The sequence below is a fragment of the Argopecten irradians genome, chromosome 4 (assembly GCF_041381155.1).
Source record: "Argopecten irradians isolate NY chromosome 4, Ai_NY, whole genome shotgun sequence".
NCBI lineage: Eukaryota > Metazoa > Mollusca > Bivalvia > Pectinida > Pectinidae > Argopecten > Argopecten irradians.
In genome coordinates, this window is record NC_091137.1 from 33,254,010 (window position 1) to 33,277,636 (window position 23,627).

Sequence of the window (23,627 nt, forward strand, 5' to 3'; positions counted from 1 at the left end):
GCAGTCAGATGCCTTTTTATCTCACGGGTTTTTTTCCTATATAATTTGGTGAAAAAGTACATTTCTTTAAGACGTCACACTTGATCTATAGACTAGATCTACATATATACCAGGATATTGGTGTGTAACGTCCCGTCAATGACAATGTCTGGCAAATGTCGTACTAATGTTTCACTAGTGTTCACTTTATGATGTACTTCATTGATGACACCAAACTAAACAGACGACACAGCAACAATATCTTGACATATAGCTGCCAATGTAATAGATTCAACATTAGAATCTTTCATGAAAAAAAGTCAGGGGGTTACAAAAAGTAGTATAAAACTCATTGTGATATCGTCATTACATCCCAAGGATGTTACGTGTTCAAGATGTCTAAAAGCTCGTGACAGGAATCAATGGTGTCAACGCTATTTTAACACACATCAGCGGAGGAATCAGCAGATCAATTGATATCATCCTTATGCGACTGAGATGGGAGAACAGTTCTTATGTCTTTTTGAGCGTACAGGTTGATAGTGTGCCCATAAGAACGTTAACTATATATATATGCACCACTGACATTTTTTTTATTATTTGAAACTAGGTCGAAAAACAAGAAGCGGGGAAAATACATGAAGAAATCGAAGTGCATCTCTGAGACATAACAGAAGCTGTAATCGGATGTTCTACCAACTGAGTTACCTGGTCGACAATTAACGACATGGTCCAAATTCACTTCACCATCACCTTTTCATCTTGCTAGTCGTCTGCGCGGATCGTCCTGGTTCAACTTCACTATAGAAGTATGATCAGACGATTGTTGTATATGTTAGTAGTGCGTTCCGTATGTTATGATAGTGCGTTCTGTATGTACTGTCCAATCTGTAAAATGTATGATCCGATCCGGGTTTTGCAGTCTTATGAATACATGTGTTGCTGTGAAGATATCAATGGCGTTGAGTATTTATTGCCTGGACGCTTGAGCGTCCAGGCAATATAGTTATCAAACAACTCATATGCAAATGAGCGAAAGCCAATAGGAATTTGACACCATGCTGGAGTGAGTGGTAGTAAATTTTAACGTTAAATTTTGTAACCTGTCACCACAATCGCTATCAAGGCCTGTCGGTACAGCATATGTCATGATAGGAGCGAGAGGTGTGTAAGGTTTATGCACCTGAGCTGAAGTTGATATTGTTATCCTGAGAAAAAACACATGTGAACATAATCTGTCAGGCGCTATCATCCGAACAAAATAAGGGCTTTAGTTCTACTAGTTGTTTAGTTGAACACCAATTGTTTTATCGTGTACGAACCATTATTGGTTTTATTACTACATCAACTACAAACATAAGCATAAACATAAGTTAATATATATGTATAGCATATCAAGTCTGTGATAGCATACCAGCTACATAACTAATGTGAGCAAACTATATTTCTGGAAAAAAATTGGTAGTTAGTATTCTTAAGAGACTTTGTTAACGTACATAGTATTCTTTAGGGACTTTACAGTATGTAACTGATAGAATGTTAACTGAAATTCTTAACTTTACTATATGTGCTTAAAAGGAGTTCATGCTGAATATAATACAGTACCAGTAAGGCCTTCTAGCAGATCTTTTACAACAATATCTTCAATCAAACTATTTTCATGTTGCGTTTTAGACATTGTGCTTTGTCTGTCGTCATGCAACATGCAGCTGTCATTCATGCTCTTGAACCATAATGAGAAAAAACGCTACTATGTTTATGAAATGATTGACCTTGACCTTCATGCAAGGTCACAGCGGCCAAATAGGATCAAATCTTTAAACAACTTCTTGGCAATAATTAATATGCCTTGAGACTTGATATTGAGGCTGTACCATGGTAGGATAAAGGCTACCAATTTTGTTCAAATAAATGACCTTGACCTTCAATTCAGGTCACAGGGGCCAAATCGGCTGAATTGTTTAAAACAACTTATTGCCAAGAACTAAGAGATCTCCTTACTTTAAATTGAGTCTGTAGCATTGTCAGATGAGGGGTTTTCAAGTTTGTTCAAATGAATGATCTTCATTCAATGTAACCGGTGTTGAATAGGCTAAAATCTCCTTGCCAATAATTAAGATGATTTGAGACCTGATATTCGGTCTCTATCACGCTGACATAGGGCTACCAGGTTTGTTTAAATGAGTAAACTTGACCTTCATTCAAGGTCACATGGCCAAATAGACACATTTTAAACAACTTCTTGGCAATAACAAATAAGCCTAGATACTTGATATTAGCAATGTAGCATGAAAGGACAAAGTGCTACCAAGCTTGTTTAAATGAGTAAACTTGACCTTCATTCAAGGTCACATGGCCAAATTTTCACATTTTCAACAACTTCTTGGCAATAACAAATATGACTAGATACTTGATATTAGCAATGTAGCATGAAAGCATAAAGGACTACCAAGTTTGTTTAAATGAATGACACTGACTCACATTCAAGATAAGGGGAGCCAAATCGTTTATCATTTTTAAGCAGCTCATTGCCAATATAAGTTAGAGGTCTAGAGACCAGAATATTTGGCCAATAGCATAATAGAACGAAGGTCTATCAAGTTTTTGCAAATAAATAACCTTGGCATTCATTCAAGGTCACATTTACCGAATATGCTTAAATTATTAGACACTCTAGCTCTTGGCAATAATTATGAGGTCTAGAAACGTGATATTGACCCAGAAACACTATGATGGGCTACCGAATTTGTTCAAAGAATTGACCTTGATTTTCATTCAAGGTCACAGGGGCCAAATATGCTTGGCAATAACTAATATGCCTAGATACATATGGACTGATAGCATTGTAGGATGAGGGACTACCAAATTTTTTCTTATGGATGGCCTTGGTTTCATTTAAGGTCACGGGAGCCCAATCGGCTGAAATGTTTATAACAACTTATTGTCATTATACCTAAGAGATCTGGAGACCTGAGATTTGGCCTGTAACATAATAAGATGAAGGACTAACAACATTTCGTAAACGAATGACATTGGCTTTCATTCAAGGTCATAAGGGCCGAATAGATTTAAATAATTAAACACCTTCTCGGCAATAACTAAGAGGTCAAGAAACGTGATATTGGCCCTGTAGCACGATAAAACGAAATGCTACATTTGTGCTAATGAATGACTTGATCTTGATTCAAGGTCACAAGATCTAAATAGGATAAAATTATTAATCACCTTGGCAATAACTAAGATGCCTAGAGACCACATATCGGATCTGTGTCATGCTAAGAGTAAGAGCTACTACGTTTGCTAAATGAATGACCTTGAAATCCATTTAAGGTCGCAGGAGCCAAATAGGCAATATTAACCAACTTATTAGCAATAATTATGAGGTCAAGTGACTTAATATTGAATGTAGAATAGTAGAATAATGGCTACCAATTTTGTTAAAATAAATGATCTTTACCTTCATTTAAGGTCAAAGGGGCCAAATCGGCTGAATTGCTAACACAGTTAGAAATTTGATATCGAGCCTGTAGCATTTTAATATGTTGGGCTACAAATTTGTTCAATGAATGGCTAGTCAATGTAACAGGTGCTGAATTTGCTTAAATGTTCTTGCCAATAGCTACATTGTAAGATGCTTTGAGACCTGATATTGGACCTGTATCATGTTGAGATAAGGGCTACCATGTTTACTCAAAATGAATGACCTTGACCTTTATTCAAGGTCACGTGGCCAAATAGGCTAATTAATAGATTAAATTCTTAGCAGTATCTAAGTCGCCAAAATATCTTATTGTCCAAGTGTCCACTATTTTTTGTAAAAGTTGATGATACAATTCACAACACTGTATTGCTGATGGTTCATGTTTGTATTCTATATATAATATCGATATACAATATTGTTTTAATTGTACTTTTTTGTTATCGACATGTCATAAATTCACCATATTTTATCTTTTGAATTCTATAAATTTAAAAGAAATCGCCCATAAAACACACTTTGCTTTATTCACACTCAGTGTAGCCCGTCCAGGTATTGTGGTCCTTTTTTGTAAGGACAGCAACTTGTTTGTCAATTAGACAACAACAACATGGTGTCAGAATAATGGAGACGTTAAAACCACCGCCGCCTTTGAGTTTTGAGGGGAATGTGGCAGAGAACTGGAGAAAATGGAAACAAAGGTTCCAGTTTTATTTAGAAGCCACGGAGTCTGACAAGAAATCGGAAAAACTACAGTGCGCGCTGCTACTCCACGTGGTCGGAGATGAAGGGATAGAAGTGTTCAACACATTCCAATTTCCGGATGAAGATGTTGATATAATCGTGCGCCTTCTACAAAGGTATGAAGCTCATTGTGCTCCGTTAAAATATGTCACATATGAGAGACATAATTTTTTCCCGCTCCAGGGACAGTCCGAGACAATCGACCAATTTGTCACAGAGTTAAAAAATCAGGCAAAAAAGTGCGAATTTGCAGACTTATACGAGAGTCTAATTAAGGACAGAATTGTCGGGGGAATTACGTCAGACACGGTTAGGGCCAGATTGTTAAGGGAACCTGAACTATCATTAAGAAAAGCAGTCGATATCTGTCGTGTTGCGGAGACAACAAGTGCACAGTTAAAAGACTTGAATGAAACGACTAGTCATGATGATCACAAAGTTCACGTAGTCAAACAGAAGAAGTCAAGTCAGTCTACAGGGACTCCCAAATCTAAAAATGGTTCTAATCAGAGGAAAGGAGGTAAAAAACCTAGTCCCAACAATTCACACAGAGGGAAATCATGTGGTACAGACCATCCACCCAGACAATGCCCAGCATTTGGTAGGACATGTTACAAATGTGGTGTTAAAAATCACTACAAGTCCATGTGCAGGTCTACAGGTACAACGACAACTACAGGTCAGACTGTCACTCATCTATTCATTGGTGTGGTAAACCGACGGAGAAGTAAAAACCGGAATTGGGAAACTACACTTAATGTAAACAATCATATGATTGATTTGAAGTTAGACACCGGTGCTGAGGCAAATGTGATACCTGAGAAAATGTTCCGACAAGTTAAAGGGAAGACAAAACTACAAAAATCCAACGCCAAACTCTCAACCTACACTGGCCAAGGTATCCCTGTGTTAGGTAAATGTACTCTACTGTGTAAAAACAAAAACAGAACAGCTAATGTGGAATTCTTAGTGGTGAAACTAGACTCTATGCCTGTGAGGAGTGGAATTTAGTACAGCAAGTTATAGTCAACGCAGTCAACTCTTATAAACATTCGAAATTACTAGACAAGTTCAGTGATTTGTTCAGCGACAAGTTAGGTTGTTTACCTGGTGAGCATCATATTGAAGTGGATTCATCAGTGATTCCTGTTGTTCATGCACCGCGTCGCCTACCTGTAGCATTGAGGGATCGTGTACTTGATGAACTTTCACGAATGAAGGAACTCAGGGTGATAGCGAAAGTAGATCAGCCCACCGAATGGGTTAGCTCAATGGTTGTCGTCGAAAAACCTAATGGCAAGTTACGCATTTGTTTAGACCCTAACTATCTTAATGTTGCCATTCGTCGTGAGCATTATCCCTTACCAACATCAGAAGAAGTAAGTAGTTTGCTTGCAGGTGCGAAGTATTTCAGTAAACTTGATGCTAGCAGCGGGTTTTGGCAAGTCAAAATAGACACTGAAAGTTCAAAGTTGACCACTTTTAATACACCATATGGGCGTTATTGTTTCAAACGGTTGCCGTTCGGAATTAAAAGTGCACCAGAAGTTTTCACAAGATGATATGTAACATTTTACATGGCATTAAAGGTGTCAAATCGATAATCGACGACATTCTCATATGGGGAACAACACGTGAAGAACACGACAGTAGACTGGAACAAGTCCTTAGGCGGTTACAAAACAAAGGAATGAGTCTGCAAAAAGATAAATGCCAAATAGGGCTCACAGAAGTAGGATATTTTCGACATAAATATTCTGGGGAAGGTATAAAGCCAGATGATACAAAGGTCAAGGCTATAAGGGAAATGCCGACACCTAACAACAAAAAAGAATTATAGCGATTCTTAGGCATGGTAAACTACCTAGCAAAATTCGTAAAGGATATGTCAACAATTGCTGCACCACTCCATGAACTGTTGAAAAATGATGTGCTTTGGGTATGGGAGTCAAGTCAGGAAAAATCCTTCAAGGATCTGAAAGCACTAGTTACTAATGCATCAGTTTTACAGTTTTATGATGTATCAAAACCTGTGACATTATCTGTAGATGTGTCTATGTACGGGGTAGGAGCTGTACTACTACAACAAGACAGACCAGTGGAATATGCGTCAAAAACTCTCAATGATACACAGAGAGGATACGCACAGATTGAAAAAGAACTACTGGCGATTGTATATGGCTGTGAACGGTTTCATCAATATGTGTATGGCAGAGAGGTTTTGGTGGAAACCGACCATAAACCTCTGGTGACTATAGTTAAAAAGGCCATAGGGGAGACAACTCCTAGACTACAACGGCTACTTATACAGAGATATCATCTTCAGGTTGTTTACAAGCCATGCAAAGAAATGCATATCGCAGATCAGTTGTCAAGATCACCATTATCTTATTGTGAAAATGAGGATGACCTTACAGAGGATGTTAAGCACAAATTCATCTCGTGATGAATAGTTTACCTGTAACTACTACAAAGTTGGAGGAGTTTCAGAGAGAAACGCTCAAGATACTACTTTGCAAGAACTCACCAAAGCAATTCAGGTTGGTTGGCCGGACGACAAACGTAAAGTTCCACAGTGTGTTCAACCATACTTTAATGAGAAAGCTGACTTTACCGTAAATGAAGGTATTGTGTTCAAACATGACCGTATTGTAGTGCCAGTGAGTATGAGAAAACAGATACTCGAAATAATCCATGAAGGTCATTTTGGAATGAAGCTATGTAAAGCTCGAGCACGTGAAGCAGTATATTGGCCTGGTATGAATAGTCAAATAGAGGACTTTGTGTCCAAGTGTGACGTGTGCTGTTCCTACAGAAACGCCAATACGCGGGAACCTTTAAAACCTCACGAGATACCTGCTGGACCGTGGGAGAAGATAGGGACAAACTTGTTTCAATTTGATGGACATTCATACTTGTTGGTTGTTGACTACCACTCAAAGTTTGTAGAAATGTCAATATTGAGTGATACACGCTCGACTACAGAAATCAGTCACATGAAATCAATCTTTGCTAGATATGGAACTCCAACGGAAGTAGTATTCGATAATGGTCCTCAATATAGTTCAAGGGATTTCAAGGAATTCAGCAGAGTAATCACCAGCTCAACTGTTGATGGGACGAATGTCAATCGAAACTACTAAAACCGTCAAGTCGCAATCGTAATGCCGAAGCATTCAAAAACATGGAGACACAACAAAAAAAACTGTCGAATTTTAAGCACATAACGAGTAGTCCACACCACGCTCAAAGTAATGACACAGCGGAAAGATCGGTTCAAACTGTCAAAAACATGCTCCAGAAAGCGATGAAAGACGGGAAAGATCCTTACTTAGCATTACTGGAATTCAGGAATACTCCTGGAGATTCAGGTTCATCACCAGCTCAACTGTTGATGGGACGTAGGTTAAGATCGTCTCTACCTATGTCATCGAAACTACTAAAACCGTCAAATAGCGATCGTAATGCCGAAGCATTCAAAAACATGGAGAGACAACAACAACAAAATAAACAATATTATGACCAGAAGTCGAAAACACTCCCACCTTTAGGGAGGGGTGACACTGTGAAGTATAAAATCCAGGGAATGAAAAACTGGAAAACGGCTACAGTTATTGATCTGTATGGGGATCGGTCTTATATTATCCGCACAACAGATGGACAGACATTAAGGAGGAACAGAGTTCATTTGACGCCCTCACAACCACAAAGGGTAACTGAGGAAATAGGGGACGATGAATTTCAAGATTCTCTATCGGACGAAGAGTCGGTGTCAACAGATGACGATCAAGTGTCAACAAATGATGACTATGTGTCAACAGATGATGATCATGTGTCAACAAATGATGATCATATGTCAACAGATGAGGAGGAGGAATTCGTGGATTCATATATGCCATCTGACTTGGACAGCGAGCCTTCGGACAATGGTCATATAAACAGTACTAGTTCTAATGAAGAGAGTGTTACAGAACCTATCGCGACTCGCGCGGGAAGACAAGTGAGAATTCCAGAAAGGTTTCGCGATTACGTGGTTAATTTTCTGAAATCATAATTATAGAACTGTGCTCATTTGATAAATATATGTTAAATGGTGAAATGGTTAAATTAAAAGAATATAGAAAATATTCTTTGAAAAGACATTTAAGTTTAAATGTTGATAATCTCTCTTTACTTAAAAGGGGAGATATTGTATATGTTAGTAGTGCGTTCCGTATGTTATGATAGTGCGTTACGTATGTACTGTCCAATCTGTAAAATGTATTATCCGATCCGGGTCTTGCAGTCTTCTGAATACATGTGTTGCTGTGAAGATATCAATGGCGTTGAGTATTTTATTTGTCGATTAGACAACACAACAACGATATAGAAATTCTCAAAGAGGAAATTTAGTGAAAATATTAGAAAAAAAATTAAACAAGTACTGTTTTGCAATTTTAACATCTATGACAGTACTCGAGGGAGTCTTAGTACCGTCAACCACGTTATAAATGTTCCGTATATTTTTGCTTGTTTTTGTATGTAATGTCCTAGCAACAAATTTAGCTGGCAATGTAGGTAAATTTAAAAAGGAAATTAATTCTATTGATAACCACGACCAATAACGCAAAAATATACTAAGGTTTAAGACTTTGTGTAAACTTGATTTTTGTATGCATATATATTACTTCTTTGGTGATATATAACTTAGATACTAAAAACAAGTGTCTATGTATCCATCCTAATCTTAGATATTACTGTTCGCCATTTTTGCATAATATAGTCTACGCTCGCCATTTTCCTGACAAGGCAAAAGTAAGACTCGATGTGTATGCCCATAATAAGGTCGAATCCGGTCAAACCAGCGCTCCTACTACCTGCTCTAAACACTAGTAAACATAATGGTATGGTTATTTGGTTACAGAAATATGAACTGAACCTAGTGGACTGACTACACTGAAATGTACATTTTTTGCACATCTTGCCAACACAATACAATTATCTATGAGTAAACAGTAAAATCTAAGATAGGATGGATACTTCCTATCAACTAATTATAAGTTATGTTCAAGTACACTTAAGAAGTGATAGATAGACAAACGAAAAATCACTAGTTTAAACAGGGTCTTAAAACTTAATCAATGTATGAACTTGTAAAATTGAGTTATATGCCTCATAACAAATAAACATTTAAATCAGCCAAGGCAATTCATAAGAATGGACACTATTTTATATGTCATGAAAACTAGAAATGTTTGCAAAGACAAAGATACTCTCATCGTCGGAGACCCACGGGATATTAACATTAGTGTATATATCGCCTGGGTTACCGAGGATGAAATACTATAGAATCTATATGACATCGAGATGGGAGGCGACGGGATGTAACAGGACAGGACGGAATGGGAATCAAGAGCTTAACGGCAGAGGCATTAAAATAAGGAGGTACAATTTTGAATTACATATATATTGGTCTACTTTTGGTTGAATTTGGAGGCTGCAAAAATAAAGCGTAACTTCATTACTTTGTGTTGAACTTAAATAGAACATTCTGTTTCTTGACTGAAATGCTAATTTGAAAAATTGTGAGAGTGAAAAATTAAAGCGTAACTTAACTGCTTTATGATGACTTTTAATAGAAATAGATAATTCTGAAGTAATATTCAACAGCTTCCAACCCCATTTTCCTTCAGTACGCAATCCCGTAATATTTAGACAAATCAATGCTTAGAACACAGAACGATTGGTTCTTCCACTACATACATAGTGGTACAGTAAGTATCAGACTTCTTCATATTAAACTGGTGCATAATTTTTGTGATGATGTCTGGATTATGCTTCCCTGTTTCGTAATGCAACGAAAAGTTAATATGCTCCGTATTGAGTGTGAAACATTTTTTTAGATGTTGCACAATGTGATCTGAGAAAGTTTCTTCGGTGAATGTGCCATACATTTCTACAATGTAGCTTATCCCCTTAGCTACAGGAGAGCCCAACGCTACAGTCATACACTCTATTCTGTCAGAGTTCCAGTCACCGCTGCCTACTATGTGACAGAAGTCGTTGAAGAAATGATCCACATTAGAAGCGAGCAGACGATAAGGCACCCAGTCGACAATAATCCGTCCCTGTGGAAACAACCTGTCTGTGTCTGACTTTGACGTCATTAGTTTCTTTAAGTCGTCCTTATTTAGAATCCTAGTTGTCAGCATGTCGACATTGAGGAGAAAAGGGACTACCTTCGAAATATCTCCTTTGTAGAATAGAATACCCTAAAAAGGACATTAGACTATCATGATAATTACGTTGATAACTTAAGGTAAAAGGTGCGAAGCCAAAAAACAAATTGTTAAATGAATATAATATTTCTAGCATAGTGTTAATATAAAACATTACTTAAGAAAATCATATCAGTTTCTCTGTGTCCGTACATTAAAATTGTTCATACAAATTAATAATTCTTTTGATTACAAAGAGCCAAATTTTATACTGTAATCTTTACAAAGTTAAATCTTACCTTTTGTAGTATGAGTTGGCCTTTATTCACCTTGAGATTTCTCTCCATAATTGTTTTATTCCCCGTGGTAAAGACATTATATTTGAGTCTTGAATTCCCCGTTATGTCCTTGCGGATGAAGTCTTCCATCTGATGCACCAGGCCTCTACCCTCATATGCTTTACTAATCCGTAGTGCTCGCCCAATTATTGACTCTCCATCATCGATGACAGAAATGCATTCGAATGCTATCTGTGGAAAAGGGTAAGCAATGTCAACGAAAGTAATCAGGTGATATGACGATGAGAAAGTTTCATATTTGGTGATTCTTTTTGCGCTACCGTGACAATCATGATAAAAACGGGATTTGTGTCACTTTTTCGTAATTAGACTACTTTGTACATCAAAAAATCTATCTCTTCAGAAAATGGGGAAAAAGAACATAAAGTCATTGATAGGTTAAATAATATCAACGAAATTGCTATTGATTCACTTATCTTCTCCTAAATCTAATTACACTTTGGTCGTTACAATTGGTTACTCACTATTTTCTTTTTAACGGTAAGAACATATCCGATATGATTGGTCATCATTGTCCGATAGAGGGCGGGCAAATAGTCCAGACCGTCGTAAACGTCCTTCCGGATATTGATGACCTCGTCATAGTCGTCCAGGGTAACTTTACGACATTCGATTACATCTGTGCTGGACATCATGTACCGTGTCTCATATCAGCCTAGTAATTAAATTGGAGTACAGCATTAACGAAGGCTTTAGTTTTACTGGTGTCAAGAATTAATCCAAGATCAACAGTTATCAAAAAAGTGTATTAAAATGCTTATAAAATATTTTCTGATAAGCTGATGAATTACAAAGACATCATTTCAGCATTTGTGGTTTCAGAATGTCGAATAAAAAATACGTGATTTTGTTTGTGGTATATTTTAAAGAAATTAAGTATTTAACTGCTATCTCCTTCGATAAAATAAATCACCAAGAATGTTATACAAACAAATCTTACGTTGTTACAATCATGAGAAAGTTGTGTACTTACACCAGAGAAAAGCTATGTCTCCTGATAGTTTTCACATACAATGTGCATAGTTTTTTTTATCTCAACCCGCATATCCGTTCTGGTTGATCAAGCGATAATATAGTTACAGGTAGTATGAAATATTTCATTCACACTTTTCGCAGCAATTTAATGATCGTTTATAGGCACCTGCTGTGAGTAGTAACTGCCATTTCAAAGAAGACAATAAAATAGTTACATGTATATGTAGCTGTATATTATACCAAGATGTGGTTTGTTTGACCTTTTTGAATTCACATGAGCCCAGAAAAAAATCTGAATATCCTAAAATCTTTTGTAAAATAGCAATGAAAAAAACATGAAAAATGTGCTGATCATTTGGTATGGATTAGGGTTGGTACAGAATATAGAAAAGTGTTTTCATGTAGGATTTTATAACTTGATGAAAACAACAAATATACATACATCAGTGACACCAGTTTTTGACGTATTGATACGTCGGTTCGAAATGTTGAATACACTGGACCTGTTCAGAAGAAAATGAAAGCTTGCAAAACAGAAATTTATGTTTACTCCAGTTTACTCTTTCCAACAAGAGGTTGTTCAAGATATATCTTAAAACTTATCAGATCTTCATTTCAAAGTTTTGCTTATGTTTATGATTAAATATGGATTACGTTTCTCTGAAACATATTACAGCATGATAAAATATCATTTTTAAACCGAACGTATAACATTTTCTGAATTGCTATGCCACATAAGGCTTTTTTTCTGAACAAGGTCGACAAAATGGCATTACGTTAAATTACTTCAAATCTTATAATTCCTTCACTGTAATTAAAGCAGTTCTGAATTTCCGGCCAATTAAGGACTCCTATTTTGTTAAAACAACAGATCAGGGTTTAGAGAGGTGTGCAGTATTTATCAATTTTCAAATAAATTTCGACCTAAAAATTGTGACAATAATATGGAGGAATTTTACTTAGCTATCATTTTGTTCAAACGGTACTTTACGCAGATAATCTCTAATCACTTAATCCATCTGATATCTACTGCTCGGGTGATATATTTGTGGTTCATTCATACCCAGCCAATATTGTGTTTTCGTCGTATAAGCATTACTTGAGTTATAGTGTGTATCAACTACAGGTGTATTATTCTCTTTATTTCTTCTGAATGATGGTTACATAAAGAAAGACTTTTAACATAAAAATATCAAGCAAGCAGCAAATGTATAGTTACAACATATGTAAAAGTTTTAGTGGAAATTAGTTGAAATCGTAACAATAAAGATAATCTGCTTTAAAAAGTCGATATAAAAATCATTTCATTTCATAATCTTAAATGCTTTAAAGCTTTATCTAAAGAAGCATCAGCTTATTTTTATTCAACAAAGTGTTACATAAATGAAAATATGATAATTTTTATGCACATTTTGCAATAAAATATGTTTAAATCAAAATCATCAATATGTTTTGCTAACCTTAAATGCACAAATGTATGTGTCTTTTTAATTCATATTTCAAAGCATGTAGGTTATGCGCAATGTATGACGAAAGAAATATTTTTATAAATTATTTTTGTGTTATTTAGTAATGTATTAGTGTATTATTGTTTGTTTTATTTTGATCACTCCTTGATATCTTGAATAAAATTTACATTTACAGTTTACTTATACTCTCTTAATCGGGATAACTTTTGGTTTTGATGGATTCAAGTTATATATGAAACTCATTGTCATTTTTAACTTGTAAGTTGCTTATTAGTTTCGGATATATTGTATGTCATTTATTCTGCATATTTACAAGCGAGTGTACACTCGATTGGACCTCATCACTTTCTGATGACCGATCAATGGAGAATCAGTCGTCACACATATATACAGGTAGTCTGAGCGGGGCTACTTAAGCAATAAACTGTCTTCCTATGGAATAAATGGTCTATATAGATGCCCGAGCTTTGCTGACAACTATCATAACGCGTGCTATGACAATATTCAGGAGAAATCTTATGACTTACAACCGAGTTCTAAATGTTCTGAACCTTTTTTTTTCGCTTTTCCATGTAATGTCTTAGCAACAAAATTAGCTGGCAATATGCGTAGTTCATTAGTTCAACGTTCTATTAACAACCAGGGTATGTAAAGACGTGCCAGGTTCGTTGGTGGAGGAAAGCCGGAGGACTCTGAGAAAAACCACCGACCAGCGGTCAGTACCTGGCAATTGCCCAACATGAAATTCGAACTCGCGTCCCAGAGGTATAGGGCTTGTGGCAATATGTGGAGAAATATCAACAACTCGGCCACCACGGCCCCAGTTGGCAATGTAGGTCAATTTAGAAATAAATTGAATTTAGTTCTACTGATACCCCATAACTAATAACGCAGGTGTCTAATAATGTTAATATTAATCTGTATAGAATAAACATTGAATTCAGAGTCAAAATAATTCACAACAATGACATATGGCAAGTCATTTTAACATTTATTGAAGGAGCAAGGCCTATCCCGTATTTAATCGAATTATGTAAGATATCTTACATAATTATATAAGATATCTTATAAATTATATAAGATATCTCATATATTATATAAGATATCTTATAAAGCATATAAAATATCTCATATAGAAATTAAATAAGATATCTTGTATAAGTATATAACATATCTCATATAGTATATAAGATATCTTATTTCATTTTCTATATAAGATATCTTATATCGTATATAAGATATCTTAATTAATATATATATCTAATTGAAATCTCGTTGCTTTATAAGATATCTTATATAGAATGAGATTTCGTAACATTTAAAACCATAAACTAAATTCCCCCTCGAGCATCATTCGGAGCACTTCGGAACGCATCTTAGAATTGTTCGCAATAACAGAGATGGCATTGAAAGGGAGAATCAACCGCTGTGTGGTTGCATTCAACGATGTATTGAAAACACAGAAGCAGTTAATTCCCATCACTCTAGTTGTCAATTCGAATAATGGTGACCTATACATGATAACTTTTGTCTCGTACAACCAAACACTTGATACTTCGTAGCGTGCGAAGCCAACAAGAGTCTGGCTGAACGAGTAGTAGTATATGTATACTGTACAGCTCCCTACGACTTCCGGGTAGAGAGACTTCATTTCTGGGCCTTTGTTGAAATCTCGTTCCTTTATAAGATATCTTATAAAGCAGCGAGATTTCAATTATATAAGATATTATATATATTATATAAGATATATTATATATTATATAAGATAATTTATATAGATAACTTAAATGAGATATTTTATATACGATATAAGATATATAAGATTAAATTAAAGAATATATGAGATGTCTCATATATTATATAAGATATCTTATATAACATATAAGATATCTTATAAAGTATATAAGATATCTTATATATTAAGTAATTTATCTTATATATTGTATGAGATATCTCATATACTAAATAAGATATCTTATATCTCAATCAAGATATCTTATATATATGCAGTGAAATTAAGGATCGACATTGCTCTTTGAATAAATGTCATGTTGGCTTGCCATAATGACAACTATTTCTTCATAATTAAATGTCATCATAACTGGAAATGTTTGTAAAGACATTATTACTCCAGCATATATATAAGATAGCGACGGCGTGCGACGGGATGTAACGTGACAAGACGGACATGGGAATCAATAGTTTAACTGCTTCCTATTTAAATGTGAATCTGTTAAAAAGACAACGGATGCATAGAAATAAGGTTGGAACAATTTTAAATCGTATGATAGGACTGCTTTTTAATTGAATTGCGAGAGAGAAAAATAAAACGTAACTTAACTGCTTTATGATGATTTTAATATATAAATACCGGTACATAATTCTGGAGTAATATTCAATAGCTTTCAAACCCCTTTGCCTTCAGGACGCAATCTCGTGATGAGTATTTGGACAAATTAATACTTAGACAACAGATCGAGTGGTTCTTCCACTCCATACATAATGGTGAAGTGAGTATCAGACTTGTTCATATTAAACTGATGCATAGTTTTTGTGATGGTGTCTGGATTGTGCTTCCCTGTCTCGTAATGCAACGAAAAGTTAATATGTTCCGTATCGAGTGTGGAACACCTTTTAAGATGTTGCACAATATGATCTGAGAAAGTTTCTTCGGTGAATGTGCCATACATTTCTACAATGTATCTTATCCCCTTAGGTGCAGTGTAGCCCACCGCTACCGTCATACACTCTATTCTGTCGGAGTTCCCGTCACCGCTGCCGAGTATGTGACAGAAGTCGTTGAAGAAATGATCCACATTAGAAGCGAGCAGACGATAAGGCACCCAGTCGACAATAATCCGTCCCTGTGGAAACAACCTGTCTGTGTCTAACTTTGACGTCATTAGTTTCTTTAAGTCGTCCTTATTTAGAATCCTAGTTGTCAGCATGTCGACATTGAGGAGAAAAGGGACTACCTTCGAAATATCTCCTTTGTATAATAGAATACCCTAAAAAGGACATTAGACTATCATGATAATTACGTTGATAACTTAAGGTAAAAGGTGCGAAGCCAAAAAACAAATTGTTAAATGAATATAATATTTCTAGCATAGTGTGAATATAAAACATTACTTAAGAAAATCATATCAGTTTCTCTGTGTCCGTACATTAAAATTGTTCATACAAATTAATAATTCTTTTGATTACAAAGAGCCAAATTTTATACTGTAATCTTTATAAAGTTAAATCTTACCTTTTGTAGTATGAGTTGGCCTTTATTCACCTTGAGATTTCTCTCCATAATTGTTTTATTCCCCGTGGTAAAGACATTATGTTTGAGTCTTGAATTCCCCGCTATGTCCTTGCGGATGAAGTCTTCCATCTGATGCACCAGGCCTCTACCCTCATATGCTTTGCTAATCCGTAGTGCTCGCCCAACTATTGACTCTCCATCATCGATGACAGAAATGCTTTCGAATGCTATCTGTGGAAAAGGGTAAGCAATGTCAACGAAAGTAATCAGGTGATATGACGATGAGAAAGTTTCATATTTGGTGATTCTTTTTGCGCTACCGTGACAATCATGACAATAACGAAATTTGTGTCACTTTTTCGTAATTACTACTACTTTGTACATCAAAAAATCTATTTCTTCAGAAAATGGGGGAAATGAAAATAAAATCATTGATAGGTTAAATAATATTAAATTGCTATTGATTCATTTATCTTCTCCTAAATCTAATTACACTTTGATCGTTACAATTGGTTACTCACTATTTTCTTATTAAGGGTAAGAACATATCCGATATGATTGGTCATCATTGTCCGATAGAGGGCGGGCAGGTAGTCCAGACCGTCGTAAACGTCCTTCCGGATATTGATGACCTCGTCATAGTCATCCAAGGTAACTTTACGACATTCAATAACATCCGCGCCGGACATCATGTACCGTGTCTCATATCAGCCTAGTAACTAAATTGGAGGAAAGATTTTATGTTACTAAATTAAGTCAGACATTAATCCAAGATTAACTGAAATTAAAAAGTGTATCAATTTTTTTATAAGCACTTCCTGATATATTGATGAACCGCAAAGATATCATTTCCTTATGTGTGGTAACCTCGATATTCCAGGGGTTCCGATCACTTACGATCTCTACACCCCTGGACTATCTTATAGTGAAATTGAAGGCAGCTCAGCGGAAAACATTTGACCAATCACAGGCTAGCAAAGATTTCCTTTGAAGATCACAGAGAGAGCGACGCCTAACATCAAAGCAACAGTCAACCACAGTGTACCGTTACACAGCTCTTTTGATGTACACCAAAGGACTAAATTACCTGTTCTGGTCTGTTGCCTCCAGCTTTACTATGAGATAGTCCAGGGGTGTAGAGATCGTTAGTGATCGATAAACGAACGACCACTGGAATATCGAGGATGTTACTGCCTTAGATTTTATATTTGATACATTTGTGGTATCAGAAGGTCGAATAAACAAAATGTTATTATGCTTGTGTTAATTAAGTAAATAAGTAGCTTTCTGTTATCTCCTTCGACAAAATAAACCAACAAAAATGTTATACAAACAAATGATACGTTGTCATATCATGTGTAAGATGTCTCCTTATATGGACAGCAGAATCAAACCAAATATAGATTTCTGGAAATTCCCTAGTGATATTTCATAGAGAAGGGAATGTTTCGGAGCCTGCTGATTGGGTATTAATGTTGCATCAGTTTCAAATCTTTAACCTGTGGGTAGGGCAATATATTTAGATGTTAAATATGTAAATAAAATTTTGGAATTCTTTGAATTCTGGTTTTTACAGGGAAGATAATCAAGATAGGAATTTTATAAAAAAAATGGTCACATTTTAGTGCGGAATTAAACGAAGGGTGGAACCCCAGCATAAAAAATTAGCAAGATTGTACTTCTTAACCAATTTTTATTCACAGTTGTGAGATGACCCTCTTCAAAATTAGTGATGAATGACAGGACTTAAAAACTTCATTCAACCTGGACAGTGGCAATAGCAAGATAACGTAGTACTTCTTAACCAATTTTTATTCACAGTTGTGAGATGACCCTCTTCAAAATTAGTGATGAATGACCGGACTTGAAAACTTCATTCAACCTGGACAGTGGCAAACGTTTACATTGTCTATGGAAAACCAGCGACAATGTGCATAGTTCTTTATATCTATTCCCCCCCCCCCCCCACCCCCCTCCGTCCTGGTTGATCAAGCATATATATATTAAGTATCTACAATGTGCAATAAGGCCAAATATCGTCTGCAAAATGCTGTTTGTCCATATACATCCTTGCGTCAACATAATTAGACTAGTTTTTGTGGCCTTGACCCATTATCAAAGTACAGTGATAACATATTCATGTATCATGTATCATTAACATAGATATAGTTATAGGTATAGAATATTTCATTGTCAATTTTCACCGCGACTTAATAATCTTTTCACGGCGCATACCGTGTGTAGTATGATAAAAATTGCATGCACTTTGTGTAAATTTAAAGCTATCCAAGCGAATCAGCCATTTCAAAGAGACAATAAGATATTCACATGTAATTGTACATTATATGTCGGTGTGTTTTATTTACAACAAAATAAAAACGAGATATTACTAGACAGCCATCTCGAAGACAGCATTAAGTCAGTGTGTGATGGCTGTGTGTGTTTACGAGACTGTGGTGATAATCATTTTACCTATTACGTATACCTTTCGTAAATACTGACCTCGTTGAAAAATACCAATCAGGCAAGCAAGTGTTTCTCTCTCCTTATAGTGTTGTGCTCTATTTGGTGGTTAGTAACTATATCCAAACCTTTCTCACAGTACTAAATAAAGTCTTAATAAACCTTGATGAGGTAAGTAATGCTGTGACTTGTCAGGTTACCCGATGTCACATGTTTACTTTTCGGGGACATCCTCTGCTAAAAATATCTAATCTATGAATACAAACATCTACAATGTATGTTGGTAGCTTTTATGTAGCCCGCACCCCTGTCCGATCCGGTGAAAGAAGAGGTAGCGTTTTACGGTCACACAGTGTTAAGTTTGGTTTTTTTTCCAAAGTATTTTGTATGAAGATACTTTAAGGTCAAATGCATATTTTATGCTATTATCGGATTTTTTCTGGTCAGATTAAAGGATTAGGTATTAGACTTTTGAACTTTGACCCCTGAAATTACCATAATCCTGGAAATGATAACATGTATTATATACAATATAATCCTTGTATCATCTTTTATAAAAACAGCAATGAAAAGACATGAAAAATATGTTGATGATCGGGCTGGGATTATAGTTTGTACAGAATGTAGAAAATATTAAATAGTTCTGGTTTGTTTATTTTGTGTCCTCACTACAATTTTGAATTGGCTAGAAAAGTGTCATCTATGATAAATCCACCTCGATTTATCTGTCAATGATGAAATGTGTTGTATTTAGACATTTTATTCAAGCAGAAATCAAGAACACGTTCACAAAAGAAACAAAATGTTATAATAGTTCCAATAATCCTTAAAAACTTCTTTTTTTCTTTCAATTAGATACATTGTGTATAAATAAAATTCAATGCAATCATGCCGTGACCAAAATATCATAACATACCATAAAGTATAACTAGAAATCAAATCATCATCGATACCAATGATAGAAATCAAATGCTTCTGACGTATTGATACGACGGTTCGGAATGTTTAATTCGTCGGATATGTTCAATTAAGCATTGATGTTACTATGTTTTAACTTCATAGAGATATGAAAGAAATTTTGTTAGCAAACAGTGAATCGGCTTAGCGGATTCTCACAAAAAGTTTGCAAACAAAATTTATTTCATAATCCGATGAAATTAAAACATTATTACATCAATGCTTATAATTAATTTTTCAGACTACTTGATAATATGAAATACGTTTAAACGTACGATTCCATTGATTTTCCAGTGGATTATTTTTTCTAAATCAATCCGCAACGTCGACGTCTCTATTGTGACGTCATGATTACGTCGGATTTTTGCGCCACTCTCGAAGTTTTTCTTCATAGTATATAGACGTATCAACATCAATCCGCCATCTTGAAATTTTAGAGTTATCCTCCCCTTGATCGGAGTAAAGACACTTCCGGTTTTCATTGCGCAATATAGAAACAGCTTACAACTACCTGCATTTTTGAGTAACTTTGAAACGATTTTCCCCGATTTGTGACACGTGTTGTTGGTAATACTGTTTGGACTGCATATTTTTTTATATGTATGTGTTTTTTTCTCGTAAATATTGGATAGTTTCCCCACTTTTTCGTTCATTTTTTAAGTGGGCGTGGCCGATATTAAAAGTTTTAGTGGAGGGTCAATTCGACTTCATGAGTCCTATCCTACGTCTTCCATCTTTCTCGAGACTGTATTAAAGCATGGTGAAATTAGCATGTGATAATATCCACTGATCACTGTAAAAAATCAACGTTAAAAAAAGAACTCTGTGGTTTCACTAGCAACTTGAAAATTATGATGTCCCTCTGCAAACTATTTTGGCCTATTGATCAGTGCAATGGTCACTGGTTTTTGTTATACATGTAGTGCAAGTTGATGGTTACATTTAAAAGTAATTTATAAGTGCATAATCACAAATACACTACAAAACAATTAATCAGCTTGTTACATTTACATACACATGGACTTCAAGTTGGTATATTTTACAAGGTTTAACATCTGTAATAATTTTGTAAAAGTTACCTGGTAAATATAATTCTAAAACATATATTCCGGTTGTGACTTTACACGACAAATGCTCCACATGCAATAATAATAAAAGCTGATTTCCATTTTGTTTGACACTCTTGTAAACAAAAAATCCAATGAAGCAAATAGGTCATCATTTTTTATCAAAGGAGGAAGTCAAATAAACCAAGGAGTAAACATATATTTTTGAACATGTACATATACGAGCTGTTATCACTTATTTGTAGTATCTGATCGAACACGAATATATTAAGTCTTATATATATCAATCACAAATACATGAACTATATATTTTATGATGGGTACGAGTTCGCCAAATTCCATGAGTACGGGTTAGCCATGATTGGTTGCGAGTTCGCCAAATGTGGGTACGAGTTTGTTTGGGTACGAAATTGAATGGGTAAGGGATTACCATAATTCGATCCAAATTAGTAACTGACAACTTAGAACGCACTGTGGAAATGGACATGTACCTTTCATTGATTATAGGCAATTAATGGCTATTATAATATAGGATTCTTTCATGTCACTTGGAATTATATTTACTCAAAACCTAATACAACTTGTCCATATCTTGTAAGTGTCATCATTCAAACAAATGAATACTGTGTAGTTGCTGTATTTGAAGTGGACACAGAGAGAATATACTGTAGATTAAGGATTTTTTTCTCATTATAAACAGCACCCTTCAATCCAAAAGTCTAAATAGGATGACACTTGTGTATACATAGATTTCTTTTCTGCACCCTAGGATCTGGAAATAAAACTGTTAAAACTTACCATCACTGTTTTGTCAATGTTTCTGCTACTTGGAATAGTTTGAAACAATTGTTTATGTGAAAACAAATCTTAAATGGATTATTTGACTTGTACTTTGAAATGTTTGCTTTCTTCTGAAAGACTTGGTAAATGATGATAGTCTTTTCATTCAAATCAGAAATATTTAATGCCATATCATGATCCCTTTAGGTAGATAAATGTATTATTATTATTTATATTCAAAATGAAATACACATGCACTCTTTACACATACTTCATAGCACTTTATTTAGATATACATGTATGAATCCTTATGTGCACATAGTTTCAAATAAAACCAATTTGAATTGACCTACATGTAAATCTTAAAAAGTTGATAAGCTGATGACAACAAAAGGTAATCAGTGGTAGGTGTTGCTGTCTAAATGAAGAGGAAGCTGAAAGAATGTACATGTTTGTACTTATGTGTGTTTGTTTATGTGAATTGTATTCCACCGCCTTCATGAAGAAGTTAAACCGTTATCTCTTTCATTTTATGTGGTTATATATTAGAGTAGATTGTCAGCAATTAAGCAAATTATTATTTATTTATAATTTGATGATAACTATATACAAATGATAAATGCATATACATCAAACCATACTGTGTTACAAATACACTTTGATGATGCATGATACTGCAGCTATTGATGTAAAAATGCATATAATAAAGTTGTTTTTTTTTTACTTTTTAGAACATAGTACATTGTAACTATGCTAGAAATCCATCTATACATTAATCACATTTTAGCCAGAATGGTACCTTCAAACTTCAGAAAACACAGAATCGGAGATCCTATATATAAAAAACTGGAAAGAAAACCTGGCTTATATACACGTTACATGTATTGTATATATTTGTTATTTGTTGGATATAAATACATGTACAATACACTCAGGTTCAGGTTAATCAAACTTCTTTAGTGATTGATATGCATCTTAGGAGATTTTTTATTGTAAATTTCTTGTGAAATTACTGATGCTAGCAAACTGCCCAAACCAAAAGAAAACTATCTTCAAATCTTGATATTTGCAATTATTTTTTCAAGCTGACAGAAATCTTGTGTATCTAGCCTCACTGCATTGTCTCTTTAGTAAGGGATATGGCCATGACAGCGACACATAGGAAAACTGCCAAACAAAATTACACTATGCGTATTATGTAACGAACATCATAAATAATGATGATTGTATGAGAATTTGAAGACATAATTGTTTGTTATTTGATTTGGAATACAGATGGAAAATACATTAGAAATTTATGAGAAAATGATTCTTTTAGGTACACTTTCAGACATAACCTATGATCTTTTTCTAATCAGTGACATTTTCCCACCCATTTCTTCCAGAAATGGTTAATTATTTTTCAGGTTAGTTTATAAGTGTTCAAGCCCTTGGTTTGAAGATTTTATTGCTTTCAGCTGGCTGTGACATTGTCTTAGGACTAGTATAAACCAAAGTCTTAGAAGTAAACATACATGTACATTGTAATAACCAAATATGCATTATATATTTGTAGCGGGATTAGACTGGGGCGATCATCGGTGACCAGATAGCTCAGTTGGTAGAGCACTCGGCTAGTGTTCTGAGGGTCCCGGGTTCGAATCCCGGTCTGGCCGCTACATTTTCTCCTGTATATATACCAGGGATCAAATCTAGGTTGTGGGGAAAACTATGGTCCTTTTCAAAATTGGGAAAAGTTTATAATAGCTGCATTATCGGATATTTGACCATTCTCATTTTGGTAGAAATAATCATTTTGAAGTGTTATAACACCTAGAATGTTATTGCAGGATTCAGTAAACAGATTTTTAAGCTCCATCATCATAGATATATGTAGCAGATGTATAATAAACATGAAGACATTTAC

At 35.0% G+C, this 23,627-nt stretch overlaps 2 protein-coding genes and 1 non-coding gene across 3 annotated transcripts; 1 reads left to right on the forward strand and 2 right to left on the reverse strand.

The window, feature by feature from the left end:
* Positions 1-9,557: 9,557 nt before the first annotated feature.
* On the reverse strand, positions 9,558-12,851 carry LOC138321366 (probable N-acetyltransferase 16). Its single transcript, XM_069265011.1, has 3 exons — positions 11,222-12,851; positions 10,698-10,928; positions 9,558-10,452 (listed from the first exon to the last, which is right to left on the reverse strand). Exons 1-3 carry the CDS (start codon positions 11,390-11,392, stop codon positions 9,901-9,903), a joined length of 954 nt encoding a protein of 317 aa, XP_069121112.1. The 5' UTR covers positions 11,393-12,851; the 3' UTR covers positions 9,558-9,900.
* Positions 12,852-15,542: 2,691 nt separating this feature from the next.
* Positions 15,543-19,145, reverse strand: LOC138321365 (histidine N-acetyltransferase-like). Its single transcript, XM_069265009.1, has 4 exons — positions 18,957-19,145; positions 16,976-17,173; positions 16,455-16,685; positions 15,543-16,209 (listed from the first exon to the last, which is right to left on the reverse strand). Exons 2-4 carry the CDS (start codon positions 17,144-17,146, stop codon positions 15,658-15,660), a joined length of 954 nt encoding a protein of 317 aa, XP_069121110.1. The 5' UTR covers positions 17,147-17,173; positions 18,957-19,145; the 3' UTR covers positions 15,543-15,657.
* Positions 19,146-23,303: 4,158 nt separating this feature from the next.
* On the forward strand, positions 23,304-23,376 carry Trnat-agu (transfer RNA threonine (anticodon AGU)). Its single transcript has one exon. It is a non-coding gene; the product is annotated as a tRNA-Thr (tRNA).
* Positions 23,377-23,627: the final 251 nt, after the last annotated feature.

What these genes read in the sequence shown, in the direction of transcription:
- LOC138321366 (XM_069265011.1), bottom strand. Translation starts at nt 11,392, where the DNA reads ATGATGTCCAGCACAGATGTAATCGAATGTCGTAAAGTTACCCTGGAC. An exon ending in TTACCGTTAAAAAGAAAATA is followed by an intron (nt 10,929 to 11,221) that starts GTGAGTAACCAA and finishes CCTTTTCCACAG; the next exon opens with ATAGCATTCGAATGCATTTC. An exon ending in GCCAACTCATACTACAAAAG is followed by an intron (nt 10,453 to 10,697) that starts GTAAGATTTAAC and finishes TGTCCTTTTTAG; the next exon opens with GGTATTCTATTCTACAAAGG.
- LOC138321365 (XM_069265009.1), bottom strand. Translation starts at nt 17,146, where the DNA reads ATGATGTCCGGCGCGGATGTTATTGAATGTCGTAAAGTTACCTTGGAT. An exon ending in TTACCCTTAATAAGAAAATA is followed by an intron (nt 16,686 to 16,975) that starts GTGAGTAACCAA and finishes CCTTTTCCACAG; the next exon opens with ATAGCATTCGAAAGCATTTC. An exon ending in GCCAACTCATACTACAAAAG is followed by an intron (nt 16,210 to 16,454) that starts GTAAGATTTAAC and finishes TGTCCTTTTTAG; the next exon opens with GGTATTCTATTATACAAAGG.